Source organism: Myotis lucifugus, unplaced genomic scaffold, assembly GCF_000147115.1.
Source record: "Myotis lucifugus unplaced genomic scaffold, Myoluc2.0 scaffold_21, whole genome shotgun sequence".
In the NCBI taxonomy this organism is placed as follows: Eukaryota; Metazoa; Chordata; class Mammalia; order Chiroptera; family Vespertilionidae; genus Myotis; species Myotis lucifugus.
The window spans coordinates 3837292-3854599 of record NW_005871069.1 but is presented as its reverse complement, the minus strand read 5'-3'; the positions used below and the strand labels follow the sequence as shown (position 1 = coordinate 3854599).

The 17308-nt window shown below is 44.8% G+C and overlaps 1 protein-coding gene across 6 annotated transcripts in view; it reads left to right on the top strand.

Moving 5' to 3' along the window:
• Positions 1-2270: 2270 nt before the first annotated feature.
• The window catches only part of DUSP22 (dual specificity phosphatase 22), a 56906-nt gene continuing 41868 nt past the window's right edge, over positions 2271-17308 (top strand). The window contains exons 1-4 of one of the 6 annotated variants that reach the window (XM_023751410.1): positions 2271-2660; positions 9160-9204; positions 13515-13548; positions 14508-14822. Coding sequence is in view for 3 of the 6 variants with exons in the window: in XM_023751408.1 (XP_023607176.1) it covers positions 4929-4951; positions 9160-9204; positions 13515-13548 (102 nt within the window). In the remaining 3 variants the exon portion in view is untranslated. Of the gene's footprint in view, positions 2661-4913; positions 4952-9159; positions 9205-13514; positions 13549-14507; positions 14823-17308 lie in introns of those variants that run through there. The other 5 variants (XM_023751411.1, XM_023751409.1, XM_023751408.1 and 2 more) reach the window with 5 other exon arrangements.

The window sequence follows — 17308 nt, the reverse complement described above, 5'->3', positions numbered from 1 at the left end:
GAACAGAATGGAGGAGAAAGCAGGAAGATAGTCACACAAAAAAAGATAGATATTAAAAACCTGACTCTTCTGACTTATGCTAACGGTCTTCTCTTTCCTCTTTTAACCAAAAACAATAAAAATTGAGAATATGGAATATTAAAATGGAGAATCTGTTTCTTGTGGATCTTACAGAGCTAAACTAAATGCAGGCCAGAGTGCCAACTTTGGCTGTTAAGATAGTCTGGCAGGTTCTGAGCCTATGAGAAACTGTTAAGTAGATGATCTGAGCTAGAGAAATAAGTTTGTTAAGAACTGAGTAGGAGAAAGGACATGTTCCAAATGAATGATAAAAAAATAAAATTGGGTATGCTTTTGTCATTTATAGACAAGTACCAATTTATGAACTGGTTGTGTTCTCAAAAGTTCAAATGGCTATGGCAGCAACAACAGACAAGTAGAATGGAGGGAAATAGAAGTAGTTCACTGATTGCTGGAAAGGACCTTCAAAAATTCATAATCCAATGCTTATACTGAGGAGGAAGAAAATGGTTCAGACAAGTTGATCATCTTGCTTAATATCACTGTGAGATTTAGGAACAAAGGTGGGTCTTGGGATTCCCCAGGCAGTCCACTAATCATGCTGTGTTGTCTACAAGAAGGAAGCCAGTAAAAATAATTATGGTGAGGAGCAGAGGAGTAAGAGGTGGGCTGCCCAGATGACGGGGAGACAGGAGGGAGAAGAGGAAGTGAAGGTGGTAGGAAAGGAACACTCAGAAACAAGGGGCAGGAAGTGTGACGCCTGATCTGGGTCCCATCCTACCTAAAGTAAACAATTTGGGTGCATTCTGAGTGGTGGCTTCCTACATGTGGACGTTTGGTTTCACAGAAGATGTGACACACAAGGAGAGAAATGGCCAAGATAGAGTCCACAAGTTTTCAAAATCTCAGCATTTCTCACTGCTGTTTTCTAAGCCCCCTGAAATTCATTAATTTATTCAACAAATATTTACGGAAGCCCCTATCTGTGCCAGGTGCTGTGCCAGGCCAGCTGGCTATAGGAGTAATACTGGCAAGGTACAGTTCCTCTGGGGTTTGCTTTCTAGTGAGACAGATGAAACGTAAGCCAATCGATAGGATGATGTCCCGTTGTTAAGTGGTATGAAGAAAACACTACAGCAGCGGTTCTCAACCTGTGGGTCGCAACCCCTTTGGGGGTCGAATGACCCTTTCACAGGGGTCGCCTAAGACCATCGGAAAACACATATATAATTACATATTGTTTTTGTGATTAATCACTATGCTTTAATTATGTTCAATTTGTAACAATGAAATTGGGGGTCACCACAACATGAGGAACTGTATTAAAGGGTCGCGGCATTGGGAAGGTTGAGAACCACTGCACTACAGGATTAATATGGTAGTGACTGGAGTATCTACTTTCCTAGTAGATTGGATGGTCAGGAAAAGCCTCTTTGAGGTGACAGTTGGTGACAGGCCAAGAGCTTAAGATTGAGATGTCTGGGTAGAGAGCATAGCCCACACAAAGGCCCGAGTGCTGATCCGTCCTGGTAGGTTTGCGGAGCCCCCAGAAAGCCCATGAGGCTGTAACTGGTGAGCAAGGAGGAGAGATGAAATGAGGTCATGGGGTGAGCTCAGCCCTATCAGGCTGGTGCCTGTGTTCATTTAGCAAGTATTTATTAAGCACCTAGTGTGCCCAAGGCATTGACGAGCATACAGAAATGGAACTGAGAAACCCCTATCTCAAGGATTCTGTCCCCAGGGAAGAAGTTAAAGTTTAGTGAGGGTGACCGAATATTCAAAACAACTTTGGTACAGACGGGGACACCCTAGATGTACAGAGCCGCGGCCTGAGGTCAGAGATCCGGCCGGCCATCTCCTCGCCCCATAGGGAGGTAGGGTCTTTCCGGAGATGAGTAACCGAGCCCACCTTTCCTCAACGGGTGCGCCTTCTCGGTCCCCGTGGGTGGGGGCGGGCCACAGAAATCCCCAGCCGGCTAGGTCGGCCGCGCGGTGATGAGCACCTGATTCACCGAGCCCGTCCGGCGGGGCAGCTGCTCGGAACAGCCCCGCCCCCGCCCCGCGAGGGGTCCCAGGGAAGAGGCTGGCGGAAGTCTGGGTGACTCTGCCCTCCCGCGGCGGCCCGTGACGCTCGGCTGGGTGGGGCGCGCCTGCGCGACCCCCGCCCCCGCCCCGCCCGCCGGCTCGGGAAACGCCGCTGCCCCCCTGGAGTCCGCCGCCCGTCGGAGCCTGCCGTCCGCGCCCCTCCCCCGCCGGACGCCGGAGCCCGACTACAAGTCCCAGGGAGCCGGCGGGGAGGGGGCGAGGGCCTCCCTCGGGGCGGACGGGCTGAGCGGCACCAGTTCCCGGCTGGGACGCCGCCGCTCTGCCCGGCCGTGCCGAGAAGTCCGCGTCGGACGAGCGGAAAACCCCAGGGCCCGGCCGCGTCGGGAGCCGGCCGCGCCTCCGGACGCCCCAGATTCCCGTTGTTGTTGTTTATAGTCAGTGCACGAAATTCCTCCCCAGCGCCTCCTCCCTCCCGCCCCACCTGCTCCTCGGCCTCCCGGCCCCGCCACTAGGGAGCCTGCGCCCTCAGAGCCCGGTGTCGGAGCGGGTGCCGGAGCGCGCATTCGGCCGCCATGGGGAATGGGATGAACAAGGTAACGTGTCTGTCTCTCATTTGGGCAGGTTTCGCCTCCACCTCTCAGCCTCCCTCCGGCGGGAGCGCTGGGCTCCCCACGTGCCTCCCGCGGAGGGGGGTGGGGGGCGGTGCCCCAGGCGGCGCCGGGCTCTCTGGTTTGGGGGCGCCCCTGTGGGCCCCGCTTCCGGCGCGCCACCCCCGCCCAGCCTACCGCCTCCGGGGAGACGGCCTGCGCACCCTTCGCGGTGCCGGTCGCCGTTCCGCTGCCCCTCCCCCGCCGCCGAGCTCGGCGCTGCGGCCCCCCTCCCTCTCACAGCCGGCTCCGGAGGCGTCGTCAGGGTGTCGGCAGTAAACCGGGAGATCGGTTGTCTTCCAGTCTCTAACCTTCTCTCCGCAGATTTTGTGTATTTGTCGTGTGCACAGACAAGCCCTGTGGACCGAGAACTGACAGGCCCGAGTCCTCAGGTGCTTCAAACACCGCACGTGGGGCGGGGCGGCGGGTGGGAGCACGGGCTCCGCGGAGGGGCCTGGGTCGGTGCTGCTGCGACCCGGCCCGCCCGTGGGCCGCGGGCTGCGCGGGCGTGCCCGCTAGACAGCCGTGCAGCGCTCCTCCTGCTCCGCCGCCGCCGCCTGCCCGCCTTTCTTCCCAGGCTGTGGGCTAGTTTTGTACCGTTCCTGCCACTGGTAGGAGGTGGCAGGAGTGGTACCAGCTCTTCAGCTGCGAGTTGCCTGGGGTGTATGTATTCATGGTAAAAGTTCTGTGATCTGGTACTGGTGGCTTAAAGGAAAGATTTACAAAACATTTTTAAAAGCCCTCAACAAAGACAAGTTCACAGATCTGTGAGATGGTCCTGGATCCGAGAGTAGCTTCTGGTCTGCTTCTCTTCCCCCCTCGAATCCCACTCACTTCTCCACATACACTCAGCACTCACGTTCGGTGGATGTAACATTGTGGCTTTCTTTTTTGATTTGTCTCCATACTGGGGTCAGCAGTGACCTGGTTCCTTTAGCTGGAGTGTCAAGGGTGGGGTAGGGAGTGTTAGGGGACAAGGTGGGGAAGGAGACTTACAGTAGAAGTAGTCCTGTGTACCTTCTTAGCTCTCCGCCTGCCCACATTGTTTCTTGTGTTCTGCAGATCCAGTTGATGAAAGAACTACTTACTGTGTTTTGGGCTTGCATACCTGAGGGTTTTTTGGGAACCAGAATTGTATTCATTGTGTGTGGGTGTTTTTGTTGGGGGTTGGGGGAGTAGATGGTGGGGTAGTGATCAAATTTGGAAACAGACTATTTGGCTTTTGGATAACCACTTGCACTGTGTCCCCATTAGTACTGGAATCCATCAGCACCGTGAGTCTTCTGTTTATTAAATTAACACAAAACAACAGTAAAGCCGCTTGCATAAGTTTTGGGCCCTGTCTGCTTTCCCATTAACTGGTCATACCTCGGCTTTCCTTTGGTTCTTTCAACACTTTTTCCCACTTAAATTGCTTACTTTCCAGCTCTTTTAGCATTTCATTTATTACATTTATATTATAACTCAAAGAACATATTTCAAAATACAAATGATTGCCCAAGGGTTCAAAATTAACTTAAGGCTTTTCAGTAAAATGTCATATCATAAATTTACCCTTCAAAGAAAGTAATAGATTTCTTGATGGTGTTATTATCCTAACCATCTTGTGTTGTAAATAGAACCACTATCTCCAATGTAGAGATGGCGAAACATACAGACAGATTTAGAAACATCCTTAATTCAACAAATATTTATTGTGTACTTGCTATTATAGTCAGGTGCTGTGCTAGTGGAGCAGGTGGGGTGAAAGTGTGATGGTAATGATACAGACAGAACCTTCAGTATAGACCAGCGATTGCCCAATAGAAATATGTGAGCCAAGTATTTAATCTAGATTTTTTAGTAGCCACATTAAAAAAGTAAACAGAAACAGGCTAAATTAAAGTTAGTAATCTATTTTATTCAAATGAAATATATTCAGAATTTTGTCATTTCAACATGTATCCAATATATAAAATTATTTATAGAATGGTTTACAGTTTTATGGACTACGTCTTCAAAGTCTAGTGTATATTTTATATTTAAATCACATCTCATTTTAAGTACTCAGCCATGGGTGTGTATGTATTACTGTATTACACAACATGGGTGTGTGTGTGTGTGTGTGTGTGTGTGTGAGAGAGAGAGAGAGAGAGAGAGAGAGAAAGAGAGAGAAAGAGAGAGAGAAGGCCCGCATAAAAACAGGGTGGGAAGGAATACAAGCTCCAGGATAAGATGGGCAATTTCAGGAGCATGGGGTAAGTAGATGTGATGAGAGAAGGCTTGAAGTGTCATTCAGGCCAGGCCAAGGATCCTGCTGGGGTAGAGATGTTTAAGCTGAGATCAGAATGTATTACTCAAAGTTACAAGGTTAGTTAGTGGCAAAGTAGGTTGCCGGAAGCCAGAAATTAAAAGCCTTAACTAGAGTTTGTTCATGTCTTATTGTATGACTTGGAATTAGGCTTCATATTTTCCCTATCTATAAAAGAAAAAATAAAGGTTGATTTGCAGGATCAGTGGAATTATTATAAGGTGCTAACCATAGAAATGCTTTTCTAAGCACTTTTATGAGTAATGTATAATGCCCTTCAAACTGAAAACGTAATCTACAGTACGTGTGTCCTGAGGTTACTGGGACAAGATTTCTTTCCAATCTGTCAAGTTAATCATCCTTGACCAAAGAAAACTTATGAACTAAACAATGCAGATTCCATTCTGACTGCTTGGCATTTTTACTGATATTTCATGCCCCCAGGGAGGATCTTATCCATATGTTCCAGTCTCTGGGAGAGCACCATGCCCATCTCAGTTGGGTGTATACAGTGTGTTACACAGAGAGTGTAAGGGAAAAAGGCTTCTTTGTTCTGGCCAATTGAAGACGATGAGGAAATACAGAAAAGAGAACACAGCAATTGTGATCTCTTATTTTTTTGAGCCTCATATTATGTGCCTGCAGTTTGTAAAATCTAAGCCTCACTACAGCCCTAGGAGGTCAGCCTGTCTTTTCCTTTTTGTACAGATTGGAAATGGAGACTTGTACAGATTGGAGAGATGAAGTAGCATGATTAAGGTCCTACCAAATGCTAGGAAGTGGCAGGACTGAGTTTGGAACCCAGTTCCCACTGATTTTAAAGATAGGAGAAGCCTTTCCTTTGACCTGGGGTGCCAGTTCAGCCCAAATACATTCTAAAGATGCTAAAAAATAACTTGAGAAAGCTACCCAGAGTTCCAAATTAATTGCAAAATAGGAAAGCCACCTCCTCTCTTTCTTCGTGTTTGACATTGATAAAGCAAAAGGAGGGAAAGGGAGGCAACTAAAACTATCGTTTCATTCTCTTTTGTGCAATTCCCAAATAGATTCTCTGAACTGGTCAATTTATAATCACTAATGAGCTTATTGTATGCCGGGGCAAGTCTTGAGACTTTACCTCTGATCCTCACCACAGCCCTGTATAGTAGGTACTGTTATTTGTATTCCTGTTTTACAGATGAGGTACAGAGTTTAAGTGACCAGCCCAAAGTTACCCATCTGGTGAGTGGCAGAGCCTGGACTCTAAGCCAGATGATCAGGTTCATAGCCATAACACAGAGTGCCTCTCTGTGCTGCTAAAAGGGTCAGACTAGTACAGTGGTCGGCAAACTCATTAGTCAACAGAGCCAAATATCAACAGTAAAACGATTGAAATTTCTTTTGAGAGCCAAATTTTTTAAATTTAAATTATATAGGTAGGTACATTGTTATTAACTTAATTAGGGCACTCCTAAGGCTTAGGAAGAGCCACACTCAAGGGGCCAAAGAGCCGAATGTGGCTCGCGAGCCTCAGTTTGCCGACCAAGGGACTAGTAAATGTCTCTGTGAGGATTGGAGTGAAACTGAATGCGATTGCATGCAAATATCATGTTTCTGTGGAGCCTTCTCAAACTCCTAATTGCCTCAAAGTTCTCTCAAGTGTCTAAACCCCCAAATCTTTTGGGGAGGACCTATAAAGAAAATGACTATCTCATTATCATCTTATTAGTCTTAAGTAGTAATGTAATACCCCATCAAAAACAAATACCCATTTTTTCTAGCCAGCATTATATTGGAGAAACCGGCCCAAATTCGGCTCTAAATGTATGTTTTTATCTTGATCAACCTGAACTAATGACCTAGAAGTGGGCTAATATGTTATCATCCTAGGGTAGGATCTGAGAGCATCTTCTGGCTTAAAAGACAGTTCATCCAGCACCCAGCTGCCCAGTCTGGTAGCCTCTTCCTTCCTCCCACTCTGCTCTGTGTCCTCTAAAAGCAACCTTCTGGGTGAAAAGGGATGTTGTCCTAGTATTTCATGGGAAACTTGCTTATGATAATAGGAGGCAAACACTTCAATTAGTGCATCACTTTTTTTTTTAAATATATTTTATTGATTTTTTACAGAGAGGAAGGGAGAGAGATAGATAGTTAGAAACATCGATGAGAGAGAAACATCGATCAGCTGCCTCCTGCACATCTCCCACTGGGGATGTGCCCGCAACCCAGGTACATGCCCCTGACTGGAATCGAACCTGGGACCTTTCAGTCCGCAGGCCGACGCTCTATCCACTGAGCCAAACCGGTTTCGGCGAGTGCATCACTTTTAGATGAGAAGCCCACTATTGTAAAAGAAAGAGGGACAAGCTACCAGAAAGCCTGACTTAGAGTGTCTCTCACTCTGCTGCTTCATGCTGCAATCTTGAACAAGTCACTGAATGTTTCTTTTCTTTTTTTTTATTTAAAGAAAAACGATTTTAAATATAACAATGTTATATGCAATAAACATTAATATCTCAAGAAAAATTTTAAATATGATAATGTTACATGCAATAACCACCAATTATTCAAGAAAAATGATCTTACATAAAATAATATTACATACAATAAACAATATTTCAAGAATAAAAGGATTATAAGTATAATAATATTACCAAAACTGTACTAACATAGTATATCACAAAAGTTGTAGGAAATATTAAAAATCTGCAAATAACAGGATTACTTCTATTATATTCTAGTATATTTTTTCTCCTCTGGCTCTATTTTGGTTCATTAGTTTGTGTTGTTCATTATATTCCACAAATGAGTGAGATAATATGATATTTATCTTTCTCTGACTGGCTTATTTCGCTTAGCATGATGCTCTCCAGGTCCATTGCTGTTGCAAATGGTAAGAGTTCCTTCTTTTTTACTGTGAATGTTTCTGAGCTTTGGTTTCTCTATTCCCTCGATTCATAGGGATGATGGGTAGCTTATCTAGTCTCCTATTTGCTCTAAGATGAGTTTAATGATACTTCCCCAAGTTTCTGCCCAGATTCTTGAGAGAAGCGAATGAGAATTGATTAGAAGACATTTTTACAAGCTGTAAAGTGCAAATCTGCACTTGGATTTGGCGCATCAGTAGTTACAGTAGTGATGGCATCTGCCTTGGATATGGTCGACACCTGTGGTAGCATAGCTCTTTTCTCCTTAGGATGATACGGGGAGTATAGTTGCTGAAGGAGTGTAGTTCAAGGGGAAAGAACTCAGGGGATATGCCCCCAAGGCAGAGACAAGGGTTTCTCCGCCTCTGCAGTATTGAGTTTGAGCTGTAGCATTCTTTGTTGTGAGGACTGTCTTGTGTACTATGTGGGAGGTTTAGCACTATCCCTGGTCTCCACCCACTAGATGCCAGTAATCCCCTCTTCCCATGTCACAACCAAAAATGTGTCCAAGCATTACTGCTAGATGTCCCCTGGAGGGCAAAATCATCCCTCATTGAGAACCACTGACTTAGGGTTCTTCACTCAGAATCTCCTGACGTCTGTGTTATCTGGAACCCAATCATTCTTAAAGGCCGAAGAGGGCCTAAGAGATAAAGAAGCACTGTGTAGTATGGGAAGAAGCTAGAACAGCCGTGGGCAAACTACAGCCCGCAGGCCGGATCTGGCCTGTTTGAAATGAATAAAACTAAAAAAAAAAAAAAGACCGTACCCTTTTATGTAATGATGTTTACTTTGAATTTATATTAGTTCACACAAACACTCCATCCATGCTTTTGTTCCGGCCCTCCGGTCCAGTTTAAGAACCCATTGTGGCCCTTGAGTCAAAAAGTTTGCCCACCCCTGAGCTAGAAGGTCAGACATCTTTGTGCTGTTAGATGCTGCAGTTTCCACATGATGGCACCTGACTTTACTTCCTTCATAATCTATTCAGTTGTCCATTTGCCCAGTCATCAAATTATGTTATTGAACACCTGCTATTGTCCAGGCACTGTGTTAGACCCTGTGGGAAATAAATGTACCATCCAAGTTGGTCTGAAGCAACTTACAGAGATGACTCCCTCTGTGGGAGGCAAATGTACTGTGAGTGGCACCTGTACAGATGTGTCTGTGGGGCTGATGGACAGATGGCACTGTGTTGGTGGTCTCTCTATCCTCTCAACACTACTCCCTGCATATTTTCTCTTTTCAGCATTACGGATTCATTTCATATTGAAGGAACAGATGCTTACGGCATGTAAGTGCACGCAAGAGTATTCTCAGATTCTTTCTTTTGTAAGTGCAAACTGGTTAACTTCTTAGCCAAATGGCATTAAGAAAGTCTGTGACATTTAACCCTTCAGGAATCCCCCAGTGTTCTCCCCCTCACCCGTGGCTTTAAAACTCAGAAAGTCCTTTCTGACCTAGGGAGAATTATAAGCCTTCCTCCACCCCCATTACCTTGTACTACTGCTTGATCAGGAATTTTCTCCCTTATATCTGTTTGGGTGGTGGTCTTAGATTCCATGGCATCCTGAAATACTAAGAAATGTTTAAAAAGTAATCTCAGAATATTTCCTGCCTTAGAAATAGTATCCTTTTGTGTTTAAAATCTTTCTTGCAGCTAAGGATTTGATTTTATGCATTTCTGTATGACCAGTATTAGTAAGGTGTGGATGTGAACAATATTGATCAAGAGGAGCCATCAACCATGGAAAATTTTTAGCATGGTCTCAAAGTATTACTGCAGAAGGAGTCTACCTTTCATTACCTATCTCCAGACAGTCCTTTAACAAAAATAAGTATCTTTTGACCAGCAGTGCCAGCATCTTCCTTCAGTGATTATCTCTTCATGTGCCAGACTCAGTGGCAGGCTTTTGGGACACAGCAGGGCACAAGACCCTGCTTCAAGGTCAGTCAGAAAAATAAACAAATAAAATAATTTTAGGTCTTGATAAATGCGATGAAGAAAATAAAACAGGGTGATATGGTAGAGGTGTTAGGGAGTTAGGTGGTCAGGAAAGACCTCCCTAGGAGCTGTCATCTCATGGGAGACCTAAGTAACAAGGAACCACCTAGGTGAACAACAGGGAAAGAATATCCTTGGCAGAGGGAAGGAACAGTTATTTCCAAGGCCCAAAGGTGATTAGGACCAATTCTGTACTTATTCTTTTAGAGTCATAGAATATTCCCAAATTGCATTTACTAACTTCTCTCCTTAATCTGTCCTTACTTTCTACCAGGTGTGAGTTCACTGTCCATGCTGTCCCTGGTGAATTCTCACCTCTTCCCTGGACTCCTCTACAAGCATCTGTCTGCTGGAAAATTATTTTGTTTCACTTTATTGTCTCCTTTTTTGAACTTAGATATTATTAGTAACAATAATATTGGGGAAATAGGGTCAAATTTTTTTATTTTTATTTTATTTTTTTTAAATTATATTTTATTGATTTTTTTTGCAGAGAGGAAGGGAGAGGGATAGAGAGTTAGAAACATCGATGAGCCGAAACCGGTTTGGCTCAGTGGATAGAGCGTCGGCCTGCGGACTGAAGGGTCCCAGGTTCGATTCCGGTGAAAGGCATGTGCCTGGGTTGCGGGCACATCCCCAGTGGGAGATGTGCAGGAGGCGGCTGATCGGTGTTTCTCTTTCATCGGTGTTTCTGACTCTCTGTCTCTCTCCCTTCCTCTCTGTAAAAATCAATAAAATATATTTAAAAAAAAAAAGAAACATCGATGAGAGAGAAACATCATCAGCTGCCTCCTGCACACCCCCTACTGGGGATGTGCCTGCAACCAAGGTACATGCCCTTGACCGGAATCGAACCTGGGACCCTTCAGTCCGCAGGCTGACGCTCTAGCCACTGAGCCAAACCGGTTAGGGCAAATTTTTTTTATTTTTAAGTTTGAATTACAGTTTTAAGTTTGGTATAGAAATTTAAATATTTATGGGCTTTTATTCCTCTAGAAAACAAAAATTGAATTTTTCTCCCTGCCAATGGTCCTCCAGCCGTCCTTGATCTTGTTTTGTAATTTTATGTGGCAGAAACTGCAGAAACTGAGATTGAGCAATTTGCTTTTTATTTCCAGCCCTTGAAACTCTAGCTTACTCTTCTAGTCTGGAAAATTGAGTTAAAAGTTTACTGACATACTCTGTTGTCTCCTTATATTACTTAAAAATATTTTAACTGAATACAGAATGTGCATCTTAAATGACTTTAGTAAGTGGGCTTCTTGATTTTAGTAAGCTCAGATCTCTGCCTTTGCCAGCTCTTGCCCTGGCATCCCTCAGGGTGCTGCTTTCCTCAGCCCAGCCCCAGTGCCCCAGCCTGGTTCACTGACCCCAAAGAGAAACCAGCCAGGGCAGAAAGGGACACAATTTCATCTCACGGGTTTCATTCACCATTGTTTTCATATCTCTCCTTTCCTTGCTTTGACTCCTCCCACCCTATTCACTTGTTTATTTGTTCATTGAAAAAACATTTACTTGAGTACTCACCAATCTAGGGGAAACCATTTGAGTTTAGACAAAACATGTGCAGGCAGCAGGTAAATTAGACTGTTGTGGGCTATAGTCAGCCTGCATTTGTGTTTTACTTATCTATCGCAATGTTTAAGATTGTTTTTCTTAATGTAGTTGACAGTGTTTGAAAATTGGGTTGTTTCCCATAAAACCTGGATGCTGGGTTGGGGGGCCTGGCCTGTGTCTGCCTTGGATGAGGGGAAGATGGGTGAAGGTGCTAAGCATAGGGCAGAGGCTGTAGACATAGCAACCTTGGTCCTTGCAGGTCTCATTTGCTGAGGTGTCATATGTAGGTGTCATCCTGATAGCTACTTGGAGCCCTAAGAAGATTTTAATCTGAAATAACCACATGATGAGCTTTGCACCTTGGAGGTAGGTTGAGGAATCTTTGGAGTTGTCAAGTCCAGAGGTAGGGAGATGTCTAGGAAGCTGTTGCAGTAAGTCAGAGGGGAGAGCTGAAGAAGCTGAACACAGGAACTGCACTAAAGTTTCGAGAGAAGCAAATAAATGTGTGTGTGTGGGATGTGTGTGTGTGGGGGGGGGGTGTAATTGAGTACGTAGAAGGAAGTGCTAAGTGAGGCATAAGTGGAGTCCAGAGGAGGGAGGAGCCTCCTGTCAGTAACCTCCAACTGGTCAGTGGAGTACTGGTGGGGCTGCTGCTTTCAGGGCTGGGTAGGACTTTGCTAATTGGTGACTTGCCTGATGGTCTGTGAAGCTCAAGTGCATTTTTGTATTTTTTCTGGATTCAAAGGCCTACATCAGGGTATGTGGTCTCAACAAGAGAACCCAAATGTGGCTGCTTTGTATAGAGCAGGTCAGGCTCTACAGTGGTTTGTGCATGTGCCATCAGTTTTTAGCAAGGCAAAGATGCTCAATGAAATCCATGCCCTGAAGAGCGTCACTGGGTGCTACTTTCAGATCTCTTAGTAGAAGTGGGCAAAAAAGAGGGAGTGTGGAGCAGAGCCGGGTACAGGGTAGTATTGTTACATGAGGGTGTTGCCTGGGCACTGGGGGTCTGTAGGGAAGTGTCATCAAGACCTGTGTGCTGTGTGCACTGGGAAATCTGTCTGGTGCTCTAGCTTCTGCAGCAGTGTCCCTAATTGGACTTTAGAGTTTCCATACAAAGTATTGGCAAGACAAGAATGAGTTTCTGGTTTCGTATTTTGCAAAGTGTGAAAAATACAGTACCTGTTCTCATCTCAGATCTACTGAACCATTTTATTTGGGGGCTGGGGGTGGGGGCTTGTCCAGAAATTTGAATTTTTAACAGATTCTGGTGGATAGTTTGGTTTGAAAACACTGTCTTAGGGAAGTAGATGTTTAGGAGCAAATGTATGTTCTTAATTAACTTGCCCGTTTAGACAGTCCATTCATTCATTTAGCAATTTTTTGTTGAATGATAATCATGGGCCAAGCCCTGAGCCAGGAGTTGGGTGTGCAGCTGTGAGTGACAGGATGTGTTTGCTGCCCATAAAGTTTTCCAGCCCAGCAGCGGGCACAGACCTTCACCTTGTAGTGCCCCTGTGACAGCATCACTACAAGGGGAGCACAGCAGACTGTGGGCACTGAAGCAAGGGTCTACTCCAGACTTGGGGCTCAGGACAGGCCTCCTTTGGGCATGAGACATAGCTGCCTAACAGTGGGAGCAGCATGCACAAAGTCCTCAGACAGCAGAGGGCAGGTTTGCTAGAGTTGTGAGAGAAGCCTTGCATGTACAGCAGGTGTAGAGGGTGGTGGAGGGTGTATGTAAAAGGAGGAGTCATGGAGAATCCTGGTCTTTCAAGTTCCACAAGTCAATGGGCACCAACATGCAACCATCAGTAGGTAATTTGGGCAGGCTTACTATTGGCCATGGGAAGGCAAGAGCCTGGAGACAGGGATGCTCACTTGTGCGTGCTGTCCATCTAGGGAGGTGCTGGGAGTGGATGTGGCAGGTGACAAGCCTGAGCTGTGCTCCAGCTACTCTGCTGACGGTTCAGCCTCTATACGCAAAACACTGTCAGTTTTAGGTCCCTAACACTCACATCTGGTCTGTGTCTCTTCCCTAGATCCTGCCTGGCCTGTATATTGGCAACTTCAAAGGTGAGTTCTCTTTTCTTTTGTATTATTGTGGTAAAATATGTATAATGTAAAATATACCATTTTAACAATTTGTAAGCAATTCACATTGCTTGTAACCATCACCACCCTCCTCCAGAACTGTTTGATTTCCCCAACTGGAAGTTAGTACTTTTAATACCCACTTAGTACTAATGATAGTACCCATTAGATACTACCTCCTTATCCCCACCTCAGCCTTTGGTAACCACCATGCTACTCTGTGTCTATGAATCTGACTACTCTAGGGGCCTCACATGAGTGGAATCATGCAGTATTTGTCCTTTTGTGTCTGGCTGGTTTTACTTGGCATAATGTCCTTAAGGTGCATCCATGCTGTAGCATGTGTCAGAATTGTCTTTCTTTTTAAGGCTGAATAATATTCCATTTTATGTATATACCACATTTTGTTTATTCATTCATCTGTTGATGTACATTTGGGTTGCTTCCACCCAAAGGGAAGTTTGCTTTTTAAGAGGTCACTTTAGCCTTCTCACCTATGATCGAACCAAGGCGTAAACTTGGTTTATTCAAAGTCTGGTCTGGAGGTGGCCACCACTTGTGCTAGACCCCTTGTGGACTGGACCCTCATCCTCATGCCGGACCTCTTGGCCAGTGTTGACTGAGTGGTATGAGCTTGCAGGTTCCAATTGGACCTCTGACCTTCATTTTAATTTTGTATACATGTTCGAACATGATCTAAAGCAGCTGGCTGAAAGACACATTTAGCAGCCATGTAATTTATTTATAATTTTTATCACTTTTTTCTAGTTATTAATAAATTTTCAGAAACCTGTTTTTTTAATCACCTGGAAAAGATAAGAGGCAATTTTATCTTTAGCAGATTATTCTCATCTTGTATTGACTTTTCTTTATACACATTTTTCTGCAGCTTATTCAGTATGTGTTTGATTTGCTGTCAGTTGTTGACTTTTTATTTTTAGCTTATCTGTCTCAAAGTGTTCTGTGGTCACAGAGGTGAGTAGAAACCCAAGGAGCCAAGTGGATGGCAAACAGACTTTTGATTTCCAAGGAGGTACCCATGCTATGTGACACTGAGTGAATTTAGTGAAAACTGGTTCCTGAGCATGGAGACAGGGTGTGCTCAATAGGAGAGAATACACAGAGGAAACCTGCAGAAACCAGCCAAGCCAGCCTTGTTGGGCTGAGAGCCAACTTTCATCATGGGATCTGAGACTCCACCCTCCTCGAGCAGGCCAGCACACATTGCTGTCAGTTTCTGGTTGTTGCTTAAATTCGTGAGTTCAGAATCAAGTTGATTATAAAAACCTGTATGATTTCTCTGCATAATATTTGTTCCTCTTTTTCCCAGAAAGCTCCCAGCTTTGCTAGTTTCCTCAAAGAGAATTAGGCACAGGAAGCTGACAGCTAGCTGCTAATTGCTACTAGAACTCACTAAAAATAGTACTGGAGTTCCTAAATCAGATTTGTAGTTTGGGAAAAGCACCAAGTGCAAGGGAGTTGTTCAGGAAAGCTGGAATCCTTTATAGAGCCAGTATCTTCAGGGATTTATTTAGTGAGTTATTATTAACTGCTTTCATGGGTAGAAAGAATGTCTTCGAGTTTGAAACAAAGTTTAGGATAAATTCCTAGAAATAGAATTATTAAGTAAAGTGTTTACAAATTAAAAATTGTAATAAATACCAACCAAATTAAATACTTCTGCCAACAGTTTGTGAGAGTTTTATCCTTACACATAGAAGGTTACTTTCTTATAAAGGGACATTATGCACAACTTTAAGGAAAGATTTAACACTCTTTTTGTACTAAAATCTGTACCTATTTTCTGAATATTCAGTGACATAGGAATCCTTCATGGTTCCAGGATTCTTGCTTTGTGGGTTTCACCCATTAGAGAGTTCTGCAGCAACCACATGTCTTTGTTCAGGCAGTGATGTTTGTTGTTGCCTTCAGCTATTCTAACATTAATATGCGGTTGTGTTTTATTCACATATTAATTCACCAAGCATTTCTTAAACACTCATCAAGTGTCAGGATTATCTCCACAAGAAGCTAGGAAGAAGTGTTATGTCCATATAGTTGCCTGTGAATTTACTCATTTATTCCACACACTTGTTGCAAATGCCCATTGTGCAAGGCACTGTGCTAGGAGTCTGATGTGGATAAGTGTCCTGGACCTCAGAGCATGTACTGAGCAGGGGAACAGGTCCTGTAGAATTGATCTTGTCTTGGAATTCAGCTACCCCACATCCCATGAGCCAGATGTTTGCCCTTGACACTTTAAGCAACCTCTGTGTGAGAGGGGATGATGACCTCGGCCCTGGGGCTGTGGTGAGGGCCAAGCCAGACAGTGCAGCAGAAGCACCCATTTCATGCCTGGTACATAGCAGTTCCACTAGGGGCAGGCCCTCCTCATCCTCCTTGTCTGGAAATGGGAACTATACACCTCCTGTGGGCTGCTGTGGGGAGGATATAGCTGTCCTAGCACCCACTCCATGCCAGGCGTGCAGTAGGTGCTGATGAGATTACACAGCAAGTGTGGAGCTCGAGGTGAGAGGATTGTGGCTTCTCCAGGCCACTGTGTCCAGCTGCCATCTGTGCTTTAGCATGACATTTCATTTAGTCATTTTTTTTCTCTTTTTAAATAATAAATAATGTATGCCTACTACCCCCAACCACCAGTATAGAAATGTTTAAAGAAAATTTAATGGAATTCCTTTTTACTCTCTGAGAGATCTTTATTTTTCAGAGTGTATGGGTCAGCACCACTCCTCAGGTCTTAGTACTGGCAGCCATTGTCTCCTCCATCCCATGGCTAATGCTCTTCTGTACCACTTCCTCCCCACCTCCTATTCTCTTTCCCCTCCCCTCCCCTCCTCTCCCCTCCCTCCCTCCCTCCCTCCCTCCCTCCCTCCCTCCCTCCCTTCCTTCCTTCCTTCCAGTAGAATCCTCTGCATGTCACACTGCAACTTCCTTTTTTTTTCTTTTTAACTTTGCGATGATTTACAAACAATTTTTTCGCACCTGGTGATTTTTCCACCTAGAGAAAAACCACAGACAAACCCAGCTTCTGGATCCCAGTCTTTGGTGTGAGCCTCTCAATTGAGAAACCTGTAACTGGCAGCTGGCCCTTCCCAGACTCAAGGAGGCAGAGAATAGAAATTCAAAGATCTGCTCCATCTAGGCCAAGAGGGTGGGATTAGCTGCTTCCTCACATCTTAGCAAGTGCAAAAGTGGATGTCAGCAGACACAGGAAGCCCTCATTGTTTGAAGATGTCCACAAAAATCTAGAAAAGTGGGAAACAAACCCGGGCTGTGTGTGTGCAAGTGATGTGCGTGGGCACTTGTCTGCAGTGTCAGAGCTTTTGTTCAGTAAGAACTGCTGTGGTTCCTGTCTGAACAACCAGACTGAGATGGTGAGCTTCTGATGGGTCCCTGCAGTGGAGCTGAGTATGGAGCACAAAGCGAGAGCTGGGAATCAGATCTCTTTGAAGTAACCGTGCATTTGGAAACATTCAGATGTGATGGAGACTGAAGCCCATACCACAACCTTTGGACTTAATCTGGTCATGATGATGATAATAATGGTGACAACAATACCATTTACCACATACCAGCCAAGCACTGTTCTCAGCATTTTATATCATTTAGTACTTCCAGCAACCCTTTGAGGTGGTACTCTTGCCATTTTCCTACATTATAGGTGAGAAAAGTGAAGTACAGAAAAACTTGCCCAAACTCAGGACCAAGCTCAGGATTGGTA